The sequence below is a fragment of the Cynocephalus volans genome, chromosome 8 (genome assembly GCF_027409185.1).
Source record: "Cynocephalus volans isolate mCynVol1 chromosome 8, mCynVol1.pri, whole genome shotgun sequence".
Taxonomy (NCBI): Eukaryota; Metazoa; Chordata; class Mammalia; order Dermoptera; family Cynocephalidae; genus Cynocephalus; species Cynocephalus volans.
The window spans coordinates 80,773,812-80,789,979 of NC_084467.1; the positions used below are offsets into that span (position 1 = coordinate 80,773,812).

General features: G+C 34.4%; 1 protein-coding gene across 3 annotated transcripts in view; it reads left to right on the forward strand.

Moving 5' to 3' along the window:
- BRDT (bromodomain testis associated) overlaps positions 1 to 12,114 on the forward strand; it is a 49,642-nt gene extending 37,528 nt beyond the window's left edge. For all 3 annotated transcript variants that reach the window (XM_063105273.1, XM_063105271.1, XM_063105272.1), the window contains 4 exons: positions 399 to 499; positions 4,505 to 4,710; positions 5,227 to 5,407; positions 12,046 to 12,114. In XM_063105273.1, the coding sequence (XP_062961343.1) occupies positions 399 to 499; positions 4,505 to 4,710; positions 5,227 to 5,407; positions 12,046 to 12,114 (557 nt within the window). The remainder of the gene's footprint in view (positions 1 to 398; positions 500 to 4,504; positions 4,711 to 5,226; positions 5,408 to 12,045) is intronic.
- Positions 12,115 to 16,168: the final 4,054 nt, after the last annotated feature.

Here is a 16,168-nt window from a genome sequence, read left to right on the forward strand (position 1 = left end):
TACCACTTACCAATAGGTGGGGAGATAGAATTACCATGATTAGCTCAACCTAATCAAAACCTACCTCTGGAACTGAGGTCATTTTACCCACTGGTGAGCTGCTGTAGCACGGGGACAGATAAAATAGGTTTTGGGGGTGAGCCACAATGTCAACTATCCTTCATGCTGACCAGAGCAAAAACAACAACAACAAAAAGGAAAAAAAGGAGGTATCTTTCAAGGGAGAAATGTTTACAGTATAACAAGTCCCCAGCTAAGAATACTCCAAAGTTAAGATGCATCAAAAAATGAGTCATTTTGTTTTCATAGTGTCTGGCCCGGAAGAAAAAAAAAATCAAATTCCAAATAAGTAAGATGAAATATTTCGATTATACTATTCTAAAAATGTGTGCATCTAGGTGATTCTGAACAACTCTTGAATGGCCTAACTGTGATGCATCCGTCTGATGACAATGACACAGTGGTGTTAGAATCTCAACGTCAAGTTCCTGTGCAAAAGGTAGAAGTAATGTTATTTTTCTCACAAATCTTGAAGGGATTAAAATTGAGTATGGAAGTGGGACAAGAATTATTTTAAGCCCTAACTTGAATGAGATTTTGGATCTCTCAGTTTAATTTTTGCCTGTGTAATTAAAAAAAAAAATGCCTGTTAGCAACAGCCCTCCCCTACCCACTACCATCAGTCCTCATGCTTGTGTTTAATTATGAATTCTGTAATGTTGGTATTTGCCAGCGATCCCAATTTTAAAGCATGTGATAAATGGTTATCTTTTAGAATCTGTTGTGGGGATTTCCTGATGGAGTCTTATGTATACTTAATCCTCAAACCACACACTGATACCATTCTTTCAATAAATATTCTGGATTTGGGGGATACATTGGATACATCGGGTGCTGCTCTAGGTGCTTGGGTCTAACTTTCAGAAGCTGACTATGAAAGGGATATTTACATACCCTGCCTCCTTCTCTTCCTTCCTTCCTTCTCTCTTTTTCTTCCCTTTCTTTTGTCCTTGTAAGTACTTCAGAAGGCAAAGTTTAGTGTTTGAGATTATTGTTTGGGCACATTTAGGAAATCTAATATTTCACCACAAGGAGCATAGTGCTTGCACCCTTGTGCTGTCTTAGTTTCTGATTTTCTTACATATTGCTCTGCTACCAAGTGTTATCATTAAAGACTGACTATGTTTAATGTGGGTGTTTTGTTATGGATAAGTATGGAAAAGAACCATTTAAAAAGAGCCTTTTCCGACAACCAACATTAATTTTTTATTATTTTTTGTTTTACTTAACAATGGAAGTGTCCTCTATCTCCTTTAGGATAGAAAGAATAGTGCTGCAGTGTTTCTTAAATTAAACATTTGGCTTACCATGTACTAGGATCTTTATGTTTCTAATTTAACAAACTTTGTGATTTTGATTGGCCCAAAATAAAGTTTGAAAACAGTAAGAAAATTTCCAAAAGGGCAAAGAGATTACAGCAAAAATAAGCATCAAAACATCAAGTATATTTCATACCATTGAAGTTTGTGCTACAGGTGAAAGTGACATCAGACTACTCTTTTTTTTCTTCCCAAGGCCTAGCACATAGTAGGAACTGAAATGTTGGAATGAAAGTTGAAGAAATGAGATTATGAAGCTTGTTCTCTTCACAACAAATGGTCAAGCCAACTGTTTCCATTCTTGACATCGTTTCCCACCCATGCTCCCTCACTATCAGGAGTGTTACTGCTTATTGAAAAGAGAGGCTACAGAATTTTAGTGCTGGAAGAAATTTTGGGGAATTAGTCTTTATGAATAAATTGTGGCCCAGGTGGCTTAAGCATCTTGCCCAAATGAGAGCTATAATTAAAACAAATGATTTCAACAAACTCTCAACCTCTCTTCTTTCTATTCGGAATCCCTAGCTTTGCCATTCTTTCCTTATTTACTTCTGCCTCAGGAAAAGCTATCCCTTCTTGCCAAGATTAACCCTTCCATCTCTGCTCTTAATTTTTTTTCATTCAGCATATTTATTGTGGCACTCTTCTATCATCTCAGTAGCCCTATTAATTATTCTTTTTTGTATTATTTTCCCAGTACCTGTTTACTTTTCAGCTAGGTTTTCTTGACTACAGCACTAGTGGCATTTTAGGCTGGGCAAATCTTTCTGAACAGGAACCCTAACCTCTACCAGCTAGATGCCAGTAATAACCTTTCCCTCAACCCCCCAAACGTCAACCAAAAATGTCTACTGACATTGCCAAATGTCCCCCTTTGAGGGGGGAAATCACCCCCAGATGAGAGCCAATGTCTTAATTTTACCTAACATCTAGCTGCCTCCCCATGCCTGTAAAAGGAACGAGTAACCTCTGAAATAACTGCTTCCCTCCCAGAGTCTTTGTGTGGTGTCTAACCATGGTTTTCTATTACCTCTTTCTGAATGAACATCCATTGTAGTATTTCAGTTATGGTCTCTATACAGATGACTCAGATATACACTTCTGGACCTAACCTCTTACAAGTTTTATCATTTTTGACAATTTCTCAGTCCCCCCTACAGTGAAGGAGTTGCTAACTTCTTTGGGTTTTACTTCTAAAGATTTCTCCTTTTCCCTTCCCACCAACAGAAACCAGGTCTTACTGCCTTGATTTGAGCTCTTGACTAACCTGAGACTCTCCTGTTCTCATCCATCCCAGCTTTAACATTCTTCTATTAGTCCTCTGGATATACTGCTGTGGTCACATTACTCATATGAAAGCTTTAGTGGTTCCAACTCCTGTCTCCAGAATGAAGATTAAGCACCTCTATGTTGTGACCCCAATCTAGCTTCTCAGGCTTAACTGATTTGCTTTATAATTCACTGAAACTGAACTACTCGTTTCTCCCGAGATACACCTAGCGTCTTTGATAATAGTTATCTTTGATAACATAGTACATCTGATTATATTCTTTCTTCCACGAGAAATGGTTTTCATCCTCATCTCTACTTGTCAAAAGTCTCATTCTCCGTAATAACTGAAAAATTAACCCACATGCGAAGTTTCTCTCCCATTTTAGGGTCTGCCAAAATTTCATTGCAATGAAATACCAATCTTACCAGGTATCACCTGTCCTATTTCACATCTGTCAGAAGGGGAGAATCTTTAGCTGATTGAGTAGTCACATGAGCCCTGGAACTGATATTTAGCCCATTCCATTGATAGGGACAAAAACAGGCTTTATGACAAGTTATAAGAAAGACTTCAAAAGCCCAATTGTGTGACCATTGGTGAAGGTCTTTGTGTGTGTGGTGAGGTATGGGGAGGGATGTTCTGACTCCTTTTATTACTTTGGGACAGAAATTAAAGGCCTATGGATATATCTAGTCATAAATTATCTCTTGCCTTTTACGGGACCCTAGACACGTTTTCCCCTAATATTTTATATGACTATACCAAAAGAACAAGCATAATTATTAAGGAGACAGTTATCCAAAACACTTCAACAGAAGATGTTTAGGTATTGCATATTCCTCTTTCCTTACCATAGACAAGCAGATTAACTCTTAGAAGGTCTATTTAAAGTTGTAATGTCCAATATGGTAGCCTCTAGTCACATGGCACATTGAGCCCTTGAAATGTGGCTAGAGCAACTGAGAAGCTAAGTTTTAAAATTTATTTTTTAAGTGCTTTAAATTTTGAAACTGATACAGTTCTGTTATTCAAAAACTTGAGTATGTTTGGAATAGCTCGGTTATACACAATTACTTTTTCAACTGTAAATTTTTTGAAATCTTGTTACAGACCAATTGTTTCTAATTAGAATTTACCATTTGAATTGAGATGTGCTATAAACATAAAATAAATTACAATTTGGAGGACTTAGTATGAAAAAATAAAATATCTTAAATCTTTTATATTGATTACATGTTGTAATAATGCTTTGGGTATATCTGGTTAAACAAAATATTAAAATTACTTTTTAAAAATTTTTTTCTTATGTGCCTACTAGAAAATTGTAAATTATATATATATTTCTTTTGGGCAGCACAGATCTTGACCATGGCGTCTTGTTTAAGAACAGCGGTCACATCAGTTAATTTTTTTCTTTATACCATAAAAAGGAAAGACATGACTATGCCAGAGAGTTCTCAACAAATCCTATGCCATTCTTATGGCATAATCTACTTTGCTCTTCTTAATCATTTGTGTATTTGCTTTATTTTCCTTATATAATCGTAATTATCTTGAATGCAGTGAGTGGTTTATTTTTATACTCCTTGCAAATTATGACTTAGGTTAAATTAAAATAATTGTTGAACATGGTATTTTAATTTGGTTTTAGATAAATAATTGAATTTAGATGTTCTGTTACAGTATTTTCATATTTTTTCTGACTTTTGTAACCTGTAACTTAGATTTACTAAAAGTACATGAAGGCCTTTGCAATCTTAATTGGATCTATTACTGTATCAAAAACTATTGTCTTACTTCTAAAATTTGGTTGACATCTGTAAACCTAGACTGAATCAAGTATTTGTTTTAGGATATAAAGATAAAGAATGCAGACTCTTGGAGAAGTTTAGGCAAACCAGTGAAAACAGCAGGTGTACTGAAATCATCAGATGAGCTCTTCAACCAATTCAGAAAAGCAGCAATAGAAAAGGAAGTAAAAGCCCGAACACAGGAACTAATACGGAAACATCTGGTACAAAATACTAAGGAACCAAAAGTATCTCAAGAAAATCAGAGGTCTGTAATTTACTGAATTAAAGGAAGCCTTGGGAGGCATAGAAATGCATTTTAAATACATTAATTTTCTTATTTGTCTAGTGACTATGATTCAGCAATTTAGTAGAACACAAAGTAAATTGTAACTGCGAAAAGTACATTTTTACTGATATTTTTTCTAAGTAGTAGTATCTAAAGAAGATAGGAGTTATCAAGTGATTAAGCTAGTAAAGATTCTAATATTACTAAATTAAGAAGACTTTATTTTCTAAAAATGTCTTATAGTCTTTCCATTCTATACGTAAGAAGATACTAGTAGTGCACCTTCATCAGTTTTTCAAAACCTTTTCTTTGTTGACATAAATTACACTGTGTAAAATTTGACCCATTAAAAAAAAAAACTTAAAAATAATGTCATAATATTACCATAAATGGGTGTCTAGTACATTGTTTCATATTTGTTATTTAATAACATATCTTTGTAATAAAAACTTTTAAAGAATTTGAAACTTACTTTGAGCTATATTGTTCTTTAAGGGACGTTGGAAATGGATTGACTCTAGAATCTTTTTCAAGTAAAATACAAAATAAGTGCCATGGAGAAGAGCAGAAAGAACATCAGCAGTCATTGGAAGTTCAAGATAAAAGCAAACCTTGGCTTCTGAAAAATCGTAATTTAGCAAGGGAGAAAGAGCAAGAGCGGAGGCGGAGAGAAGCAGTAAGTGAATTTTAGTTTACCTAATCTAGCTAACAAAGAGAAGATTTAACAGAGCACTCTTTTTTATGTTCAAAGATGCATTCAGGGTGTTTTTCAGTGATGGTAGAGGACCTCTTTAGTGAGGACCATGTTCTAAAATTAGAGCTTGAAATAAAAATTAGATAGTCAAAAGAGGCAAAAATAATGCAATACTAGAGTATCAATCCTGGAGATACCAGACTGCCTGGGTTCAAATCTTGGTTCTGCCATTTACTAGACTTTGGGGCTTTGGCAATTTATTTAACCTCTCTGTGACTAAATTTTTTTTATCTGTAAAGTGGGAATAATAATTCCTATTGTGATGATGAAACATGTATTAAGCACATAAGAAAATGCTTGGCACTTGGGTGAAGTGACTTATCACTTACTATCATTATTCTTGAAAAATCCATAAACTGCCTATGAATTGTGGCCAAAAGATATGCCATCTGTTCCAGGTCAGTGTTCCTTTAATTGACTGCTAGATTAAGAAATTGACTTTCCTGTAAGAGACCTAATATACAGAAAATGATATTTTAAAAACTAGAGTTGCTATCTTCTTTTATCCATGGGTTATTTTAGAGGTGCTTAATTTAGTTTGCAAATATTTGGACTTTTCTGACAAGTGATTTCTGTTAGTAATTTCTAATGCCTTTGTGGTCAGAGAACATACAATGTCTAACTTGAATTCTTTAAAATTTATTGAGACTTATCTATGGCCTAGTTTATGGTCTACCTTGGTCTATTTTGTGTAAACTTGAGAAGAATGCATATTCTGCTGCTGTTGGATAGAGAGTTAATCAAGCCAAGTTGGTCGATAGTGTTGTTCAAGTCCACTGTTTCCTTGCTGATTTTCTGCCTGCCTGTTCTATCAGTTATTGAGAGGGGGCATTGACATCCATGATCGTATAATTGTAGATTTGTCTTTTTATAATTCTGTTGATTTTATTTCATGTATTTTAAAGCTGTTAATAGGTACATAAACATTTAGGATTGTTATATCCTCTATGTCCTCTGTCATGTCCCCTTTTTCATTATAAGATGATCTTTATTTGTGGTAATATTATTTACTCTGAAATTTAATATAGCCACTTCAACTTTTTATGGCTAGTGTTGGTGTGGTAAAATTCCTTCCATCTTTTTACTTTTAACTTCTCTGTGTTTTTATATTTAAAGTGAGTTCCTCATAGGCAACATACAGTGTAGTCTTGTGCTTTTTTTTTTTTTTTTTTTAAGATGACTAGTAAGGGGATCTTAACCCTTGACTTGGTGGTGTCAGCACCACGCTCTCCCAAGTGAGCCACAGGCCGGCCCCTTATGCTTTTTTTAATTTAAAAAAAAATTCTGCCTTTTCATCTGGGTGTTTAGACCAATTACATTCATTATGATTATGGACATGGTTAAGTTTGAGTCCATCATTTTGCCATTTGTTTTCTGTTTGTCTTGTCTGTTCTTGCTCTTTTTTCCTTTTTTTCTGCCTTCTTTTGTATTAATCAAGTATTTTTTTTTTTACAATTCCATTTTATCTCTTTTGTTGGTGTATTATCTGTAACTTTTTGTTATGTTTGTGGTTGCTTTAGAGTTATGGTATACACCTTTAACTTATCACAGTCTACTTTCAATGTGTTATACCACTTCATGGTTAGTATAAAAGCTTTAGCATAATAAACTTCCATTTCTCCCCTCTCAGCCTTTATGCTATTATTTAAACTCTCAAACTATCCCTTAAAATATTTTATTTTATTTGTTTTTAATTTTTTTAAATTATTTTAAATAATAAGAAAAAACATCTTATATTTACCTATATAGTTACCGTTTCCAGTGCTCTTCATTCTTGTTTAGGTCGAGATTTCCTAATGGCATAATTTTCCTTTTCCCTAAAGGACTTCCTTTTAACATTTCCTGTAGTGTGGGATTGCTAATGATGAATTATTTCAGCTTTTGTGTATCTGAAAATGCCTATATTTGGCATTTTAATTTTTTTTCATAAATAGACTTTATATTTTTTAGAGCTGCTTTAGGTTCATGATAAAACTGAGCTCCAAGTACACAAGTATAGAGTTCCCACAACCCCCTCTCCCCCGACACGCACACCCTCCCCCACCATCACCATCACATCAACATCAACACATCATTGCCAACCTTAGTTTATCAAGGAAAGCCCATAGTTTACATTAGGGTTCACTCTTTGTGTTGTACTTTCTATGGTTGTTGAAAAATGTAAGATGACACGTACCAACTATTGTAGTTCTGTACAGAATAGTTTCCCTGCCCTAAAAGTCCTCTGTACTCAGCCAATTCAGCCCTCCCTCCCAAAACCCTGGCAACCACAAGTCTTTTTACAGTCTCCATAATTTTGCTTTTTTCAAAATGTCAATATAGTTTGAATCATACAGTATGTAGCCTTTTCAGATTGTCTTCTTTCACTTAGCAATGTGCATTTAAAGTTCCTCTGTGTCTTTTTGTGGCCTGATGGCTCATTTCTTTTCTTTTAATTAATTCTTTTAATTGTCAAATAAAAATTGTATATGTTCGTGGTGTACAACATGATATTTTGAAATATGTATACATTGTGAAATGGCTACATCAAGCTAATTATTATATGCATTACCTCAAATACTTATCTTTTTGTTGTTGTACCACTTAAAATCTATTCCCTTAGTGATTTTTGAGTATATAATACATTGTTATTAACTATTGTCACCATGTTGTACATTAGATCTCTTGAACTTATTTCTCCTGTCTAACTGAAATTTTGTATCCTTTGAATAATCCTTCTCCCTTCCCCACAACCCCCCCCCAACCCCTTGTAATCACCATTCAATTCTTTGCTTCTATGGGTTAAACTTTTTTAGATTCCACATATAAGTGAGATCATGTGATACTTTGTCTTTCTGTGCCTAGTTTATTTCACTTAACATAATGTCCTCCAGGTTTGTCCATGTTGTTGCAAACAACAGGATTTCCTTCTTCCCTTTTTAAGACTGAACAGTATTCCATTGTGTGAATATACCACATTTCCTCTACCCATTCAGCCACTGATGGACACTTAGGTTGATTCCATATCTTGGCTATTGGGATAGCTCATTTCTTTTTAGCACTGAACAATATTCCATTGTACAGAGGGATCACAGTTTAGTTCTCCACTCACCTATTGAAGGATATCTTTGTTGCCTCCAAATTATGGCAATTATGAATAAAGCTGCTATAAACATTTGTGTGTAGGTTTTTGTGTGGATATGTTTTCAACTTGCCTTCATTTTTTGAAAGACATTTTTGCTGGATATGGAATTCTAGATTGTTAATATTTTTTCTTTCAGTACTTTAAAGAAAATTCCTTCACTGTGTCTTTGCTTGCATTGTTTCCAATGAGAAATCTGATATTTTTGCCTTTGTTCCTCTGCATATAACATGTCTTTCCTCTGAAGATTTTTATTTATCACTGGGTTTCAGAAATTTTCTTCATTTTTCTTGTAATTGGTTGAGTTTATTGGAGATTTGTGTTTGTTTTCATCAAGCTTGGAAAAATTTTGGCCATTATTTCTTCAAATGTCTCCCTCACCCCCTTTTGATGACTACAATTACTCGTGTGTTAGGCGACTTAAAGTTGTCTCATGGTTCACTTATGCTCTTTTAATTTTTTAAATTCTTTTTTCCCTTCATGTTCAATTTTGTACAAATTCACCAATCTTGTCTTCAGTGTCTAATCTTCTGTTAATTCCATCCAGTGTGTTTATCATCTCAGACACTGCAGTTATCTCTAGAAGTTTGATTTGGGTCTTTTTCATATATATTTTTTTTATCTCTCAAATTTTTGAACAAATGGAATATAGTTACAACTGTTTTAATGGGATTCTGTGCTAATTCTAATATCTCTGTCAGTTCCAAGTCAGTTTCAGTTGATTGATTAGTCTTTGCTCTATGCATAGTGTTTTTCTGCTTTTTTGCACACTTGTTAATCATTAATGCCAAATACTGTGAATTTTGCCCTGTTGGGTGCTGGATATTTTTGTAATCCTGGAAAAGACATGTGAATTCATAGGACATACTGGCTTTGGCTGCAATTTGATTATTTTACAAACGAATTTCTTTGGAAATAATGAATACAAAGTTTTGACAGCTTCATATTTTATAAAACTGAAGTAGAAACAAATTGTATTTAACAGTGTAGTAACATATGGTGGAGTTTACTTTAGAACAGTGTGGTCTTATAGAACTTTCTAGAAATGTTCTTTTTTACCCAGTCAAATACAATAGCAACTAGCACATGTGGCTATTGAGCACTTGCAATGTGGCTAATGCAACTAAGGAATAGAATTTTAAACTTTATTAAATTTTAATTAACTTAAATTCAAATAGCTACTTGTTGATACTCTTTTTTTTTTTTTTTTTAATGGTGTTTAGGAACTTTTTATTAAAATTTTATTAGTACTTGACCAGAAGTCTTTTTCTGGTAACCGAGGAATTTTTCCTGTTGGCATTCACAAGGGTCTGTCTGACTTCAGTCACCCCCAAGTGATTTCACAACAACTAAGTTGCCACCTAACAACCCAGCTAGGTAACCTGATATAATTCCACTTGTCTGGAATTTGACTAGACTTGGAAACTGCTGAAATGTGACTAATAATGTCACGTCTAGCAGCTCCATAACTAACAACCTGACCTTGGATCTACCTGCTATCGTTCTTAATAACCCAAGCTCTTATCTTGGTGCTAGTTGACAGGTCTGTACTCTGAAAAGCTATAATATCTTGACACTTAGCAGAGTTCTCAAAAGTTCATCTGATGCCAGTTCCCTTGAACAAGTTTTTGAACTTAAATTTGAATGATTGAAGTGTGTATTAAGGAATATCCTGCTTATGGTGTCAGCTGCAGAGAGCATTAGTTAGTATTTAAATCATGGTTATCTAAGTTTAATTGCTATAGAGAATAACCAGTTCTTTATCAATAATTATTCCATATACACAGATTTTAGTCAAGATGCAGGAGAATCTTAAATAAGCCTATATATACAACCTTTAAACAAGGATAGGTTTCATTACATATGCATTAAATTTTGCAGTATGTCTGGATACTTACAGCAGTATCACATGATATTTAGACTAGGACAATGTATCCAACTTTTTTTAAAAATTTATAAAGAAAAGAGGTTTATTTGGCTCATGATTTGGGGACAGCTATATCTGGCATGGGCCTCAGGCTGCTTGTACTCATGGTGGAAAGAGGCAGGGCAGCTGGAGGGTACAAGGAGATCATGTGGCAAAAGGAAACAAGGAGCCACATCCAACTCTTATAGTGGAGGCTTAAAATAGAACTTTGAAGAACTATCTGGGCTAGACATTTGTTTTTTGGTTTTTTTGTTTGTTTTTTTTTTAAAAAGATGACCGGTAAGGGGATCTTAACCCTTGATTTGGTGTTGTGAGCACCACGCTCAGCCAGTGAGCAAACCGGCCATCCGTATATGGGATCTGAACCCGGGGCCTTGGTGTTCTCAGTACCACACTCTCCCGAGTGAGCCACAGGCCAGCCCTGGGCTAGACATTTGGCATTCTAGGAGTTGAGCATTAGGATAGTAGCCTGGGTTAGGGTTTAAGAAGTATCCTTTTGTCTCTAAGGCAAATTTTAAGAAATTTTTGTAGTTTGTAAGAGTCAGACATACCTTTTAAATTTGTTTTTGGTAGGTAAATCATAATTCCAAATCTTTTCCCACACAGCCAATGAGAATGCTGATTTCCATCCCGGAAACTAACCAACTGGTTGCAAGTTGGTACTTTTATCTACCACTCTGGTCTGTTGCTATTTATTGATTAAAAACAACAACAACAACATTTTCTGGACTTTAATATTTGTTTTTTTTGTTTGTTTGTTTGTTTGTTTTTAAAAGATGACCGGTAAGGGGATCTTAACCCTTGACTTGGTGTTGTGAGCACCACGCTCAGCCAGTGAGCGAACCGGCCATCCGTATATGGGATCCGAACACGGGGCCTTGGTGTTCTCAGCACCACACTCTCCCGAGTGAGCCACGGGCCAGCCCACTGGACTTTAATATTTGATGTCATTTCAGATGCCAAGAAATATCTAACCTGTATAACAAGGGCATTTAGAAAAGGCTTCAGAATATAGTAAACATTTGTTTCGTTTCTCTTAATTAGCTTTTTCTTACTTCAGCTTATTCCTAATGGGCATTTAGCATTTAATAAAGCATTGTGCTGAGTGTTGTACATGTAATCTGATTGGATCTTCATAAATACCAATACATAGAATAGACTTGGTTAAATAATTTGCCTTAGGTGACACAGTAAGTGGCAGAATCAAAGGCAGTAACATTACATATTATAGTTCTCTCACATAGGGAAGATATTGGTTCATTCAGAAAATAATTTGTGTGTCTAACATTATGTTGCTTACAGAAATAAATAAAACTGTGTGCTCTCAGTTTGTGTTCTTATTAACACCCACTCTGTAAACACTGGAAGTTTTCTCTATCAATTCATTATGTTAAATAAATCGTTTTCATTTTGTATTAACTGTTCACAAATGTTGCCTAATCATGTTTATATAGATGTAGGAAAGGCATACATTTTTAAAGTAGCATTGAAATTTTCTCCTCTTTTCTACAGATGGCGGGTACCATTGATATGACTCTTCAAAGCGACATTATGACAATGTTTGAAAACAACTTTGATTAAAACAGTTTTTTAATTAACCATCAATTTAAATGGATAGGTTAAAATGCATATGGTAAAATGATTGCTTTCAGGTACCAATCTTATATTGTATTTTGACTGCTCTAAAGTGATTAAACAATTTTCACTTACATTTTTTTAATAGCTATATGTTCATTTTTTTAATGACATCATTTACAGGAAATTTTATAATTTTGGAATCCTAAAAATTGAATAAATTCCCAGATGTTATTCATTCTACAATAGTTGTCTGCTGTGTATTACAGGCCATGTTCTAAGCAATGAAAACTCAAAAGAGATAGTCCTTGCTTGTTTAAAAATGAAGAATATATAAAAGTGTATCAAGAACATAGTTCCTGTTGAGTTTTAGCATTTAAAGCAAATATTTGTCTGTCTTCAAAAATATTTAGGACTTCCAACAAATATAAACCTGGTTTCCCTGAATGTCAGGTTACACAAGATTCTCTGCTGGTTCTATACTCTTAAAACCTATATGGAAATTTAGTTTAAGGAAGTATTACCTCTGGTTTGAAAGCTGTTTGAATTTGAGACAAAATAACTAACCATAAATCTTAATTATGTACGTAAGTTTCTATCTGAACTTATGAGACATTTCTTAATATATATATATTAGCAATCAATGTTTAAATATTTTATTTAACTATAGTAAGTCTTTTTTATTTAAATATTCTATAAAATATTTTTGTTTTATCATTTTTAAGTTGTGATTATGTATAAGTCATGTGTATCAGCTTCATGTATTTTTAAAATTTTGAGCTCTTGAAGTGTAACATGATTTGGTCACTATTCTAATACCATCTACAGTAAAATTCAGTGTGTGTGTATTATAGAGAGAAAGAGAAAAAGGAAACTTTCTTGACCTCATTTATCTTTATAATTAGTATGATAGATTTTTGAAATATCTTTTTTATTTTTGAAAAATCTTGGTTCAAAACATGATTAAGCAGCTAAAATGGTGGTATTACCTTCATGAAACAGCCAGAATTAAAGTGATAGTTATTCTTATTCAACTATACTTTTAACAAAGAAATTAGTACGTGTTTACTAAACAGTGTGTATCATGTTATTTTCCTGAAAAAGTATATATATAATTATCTATATATATTATAAAAGATTATAGAAAGCTATGTTATGGTTACTGTGTTTAGTTTAACCAACTTGACACTTATTCTTAGTCTGTAAGGGGCCTGGCACATTATAGATACTCAAACTTTTTGTAAGTTGGTTGACGTCAGCTTAGCAGAGAAAAATATCGGTTCATAACCGATTCTTCCTATATTATCCTTTTTTTTTTTTTTTTAGTGAAAGATTGCTTGGCTTCTCTTCAATTCTTGCATGTAAATAACTTCAGCTAAAACCTGGTTTTGTGAGGACCCCTGTTCTGGCTTCTCTCATCCCTCTCCAACTCCTAAAACCTTCTCATTGTGTTTTCTGGAATTCTTAAGTCATCAACACCATTCCCTACATAGTCAACCTTTTTGCTTGTTTCTTTCCTCTTTTTGTTCTGAGTTACTCTGAATGTGTGGTTCACGGACCAGCGGCGTCATCATCAACTGGGAACTCTTTAGAAACGCAACTTCTCAGACTTCGGACTTTGTAAGTCAGAAATCCTCCATAGTTGAGCCCTACAGGCGATTCTCACACACACTAAAGTCTGAGATCCATTGCTCTTACTGAACCCTGGCTCTTTTCTACAGCCTCTCATTTAGTGCTTGTTTTTTATGGTTTTTATTACCTTCGAAGTGCCACTCACAGGCTATTCTCTTCTTCCCTCCTCCCTAAAACCCCCCAGCTTTAAATTTTTCATAATCATCAGACTATACCACCCACAGTCATTCACTATCCCTGGTTCACTCCTTCTTGCTCCTGGAGAGTTTCGTCTCTGTCTTACTATCACTGTCCAATTGCCACTTGTCAGTCCTTGACCTCTCTGCTCATGGTTTTGATTAGCAAGATCAGTCTAAGCTGTTCACCCCTTTGTCATTACCAATAACTACTATCCTTTCTCAGTCTCAGTTTCAAGCATCCTGTTCTCTCACTTCCTCCTATCTTTCTCTAGCTTACTCCTTATAGGCTTCCACAATCCTCAGAACTCACCAGGATCTACAATCCACTCATCGTAGTGCCTTTTCACAGTACCTCTCCCCTCCAGGCCCTCATTTCTTTGCTAATCTTAAGTTTGTAGTACATTATTATAATCATTCCCTTGTATACTCCCTCAACTCCATTTTTTGTTGTATTTGCTTAGTAAAACTCAAATCCTTATTAAATCTGACTGCCTGCTCTGCACCAATGAAGCTGAATGTGCTTAGAGAAAAATATGAAGCCCTGATCACCAGATTCACTTTAAATTTGTAAGTATAAACTCAAATGAGCCTTAATGCTGCCCAGAAATTTTATTACATTTCCATGGTTCGTTCACTCTCCCTATATAAGTTATCCAACCAGTACCATCTCCCCTGACATCTGTCTGTGCTACCTATTTCTTCTTTTTTACTGAGATAACAGAAGCCATCTGAGGAGACTGTCCACAAACTTCCAGTACCACGGGCCGGCCCGTGGCTCACTCGGGAGAGTACGGTGCTGAGAACACCAAGGCCTCGGGTTCGGATCCCATATACGGATGGCCGGTTCGCTCACTGGCTGAGCGTGGTGCTCACAACACCAAGTCAAGGGTTAAGATCCCCTTACCGGTCATCTTTTAAAAAAAGAGAGAAAAAAAAAAAAAAAAAACTTCCAGTACCACATCTGAAAGCATCACTGTCCATATGCTGTCCTCTCCCCTCTGTTTCTATGAATTGTCCGTGTTCTCAGTTAAGATGAATCTCTTATGCTTGTTTCTCACCTTCCCACGGAGATGCTCTAGCAATTCTGGCGTCACCTGGTGTTGCCATCATTGTTTCCTCCTATAATTATCAGCATACAAACTGGTTTTTCTGGAAAATCAATTAGAAAATTTGGTTTTCTTTTTTAAGTTGGCTCCTCAGTTGTTGGCCCATTCTTTATTTTTTTCTTTATAGTAATTTTTTAATTATTAAGATAAAACTCACCCTTTCATATGTGTAATTCAGTGATTTTTAGTAGTCACCAAATGGGAGTTTTTGTTTCTTTATAATGATTTATGTATTCTGGATATTAACATTTTGTGTTACAAATACTATCTATATATATATCACTTGTTAACTTATTAATTTGTATATAATTGTGTAGAAGTCAACAGTTGAAACTGATTTGCCAGTTCAAAAATCAAGTTATAAGTCATTTACACATGAATATTATATCCAATTATGAGTTTTGTAATACTTTTTTCAATTACAAAGCTTTTAGATATGATTTAAAGATAAAAAGAAAGTTTCTCTCCCTCCACCCAAACTATTGAGAGATCAAAGCTTATATATTATTCTGTCTCCTTTATGCTCATCAAAATGGGGACATGTAGAGGATTTAAGGGATTTGTTTTTATGAAATATAGTCATCTACACATTTTACTCAGCAACTGATTTTTCTTAATGCATCATGAGCACCTGTCTAGGTCATTAGATACATGCTAACTCATTCTTTTTTAAAGGCTGTACAGCATTCATTAGTATAACTATATCATAATTTTTATAAATCCTCTCCTGTTGATTATAGCCTTTTTCCACCATGAGCAATGCTGAAGTAATTATCCTGTTTATACTCATACAGCCTATATGATTGTGCTTCTGTTTCTAAAGGGTAGAGTTCCTAAAACGGGATTGCGGGGTCAGAAGATACAGTCAAAAGGACTGGTTTTAATTTTAATAGATAGTACCAGATAACTGTTCCAAAAAATGTTAGAGTAGGTCACATTTCTCTGAGTTTAAAATATGACTTCCTATTATTTTCACCAGCATTAGATATTATTTCCCTCAGATTTTTTAATTAATCTTAATTTTAAAAATGATCACTTGTTTCTTTAATTTGCATTTCCCATACTACAAGTGAAGTTGATTATCTTAGATTTGTTTGCCATGTGAGTTGCCTGGTCAATTTTTTGGTTGTTATTTATTTATTT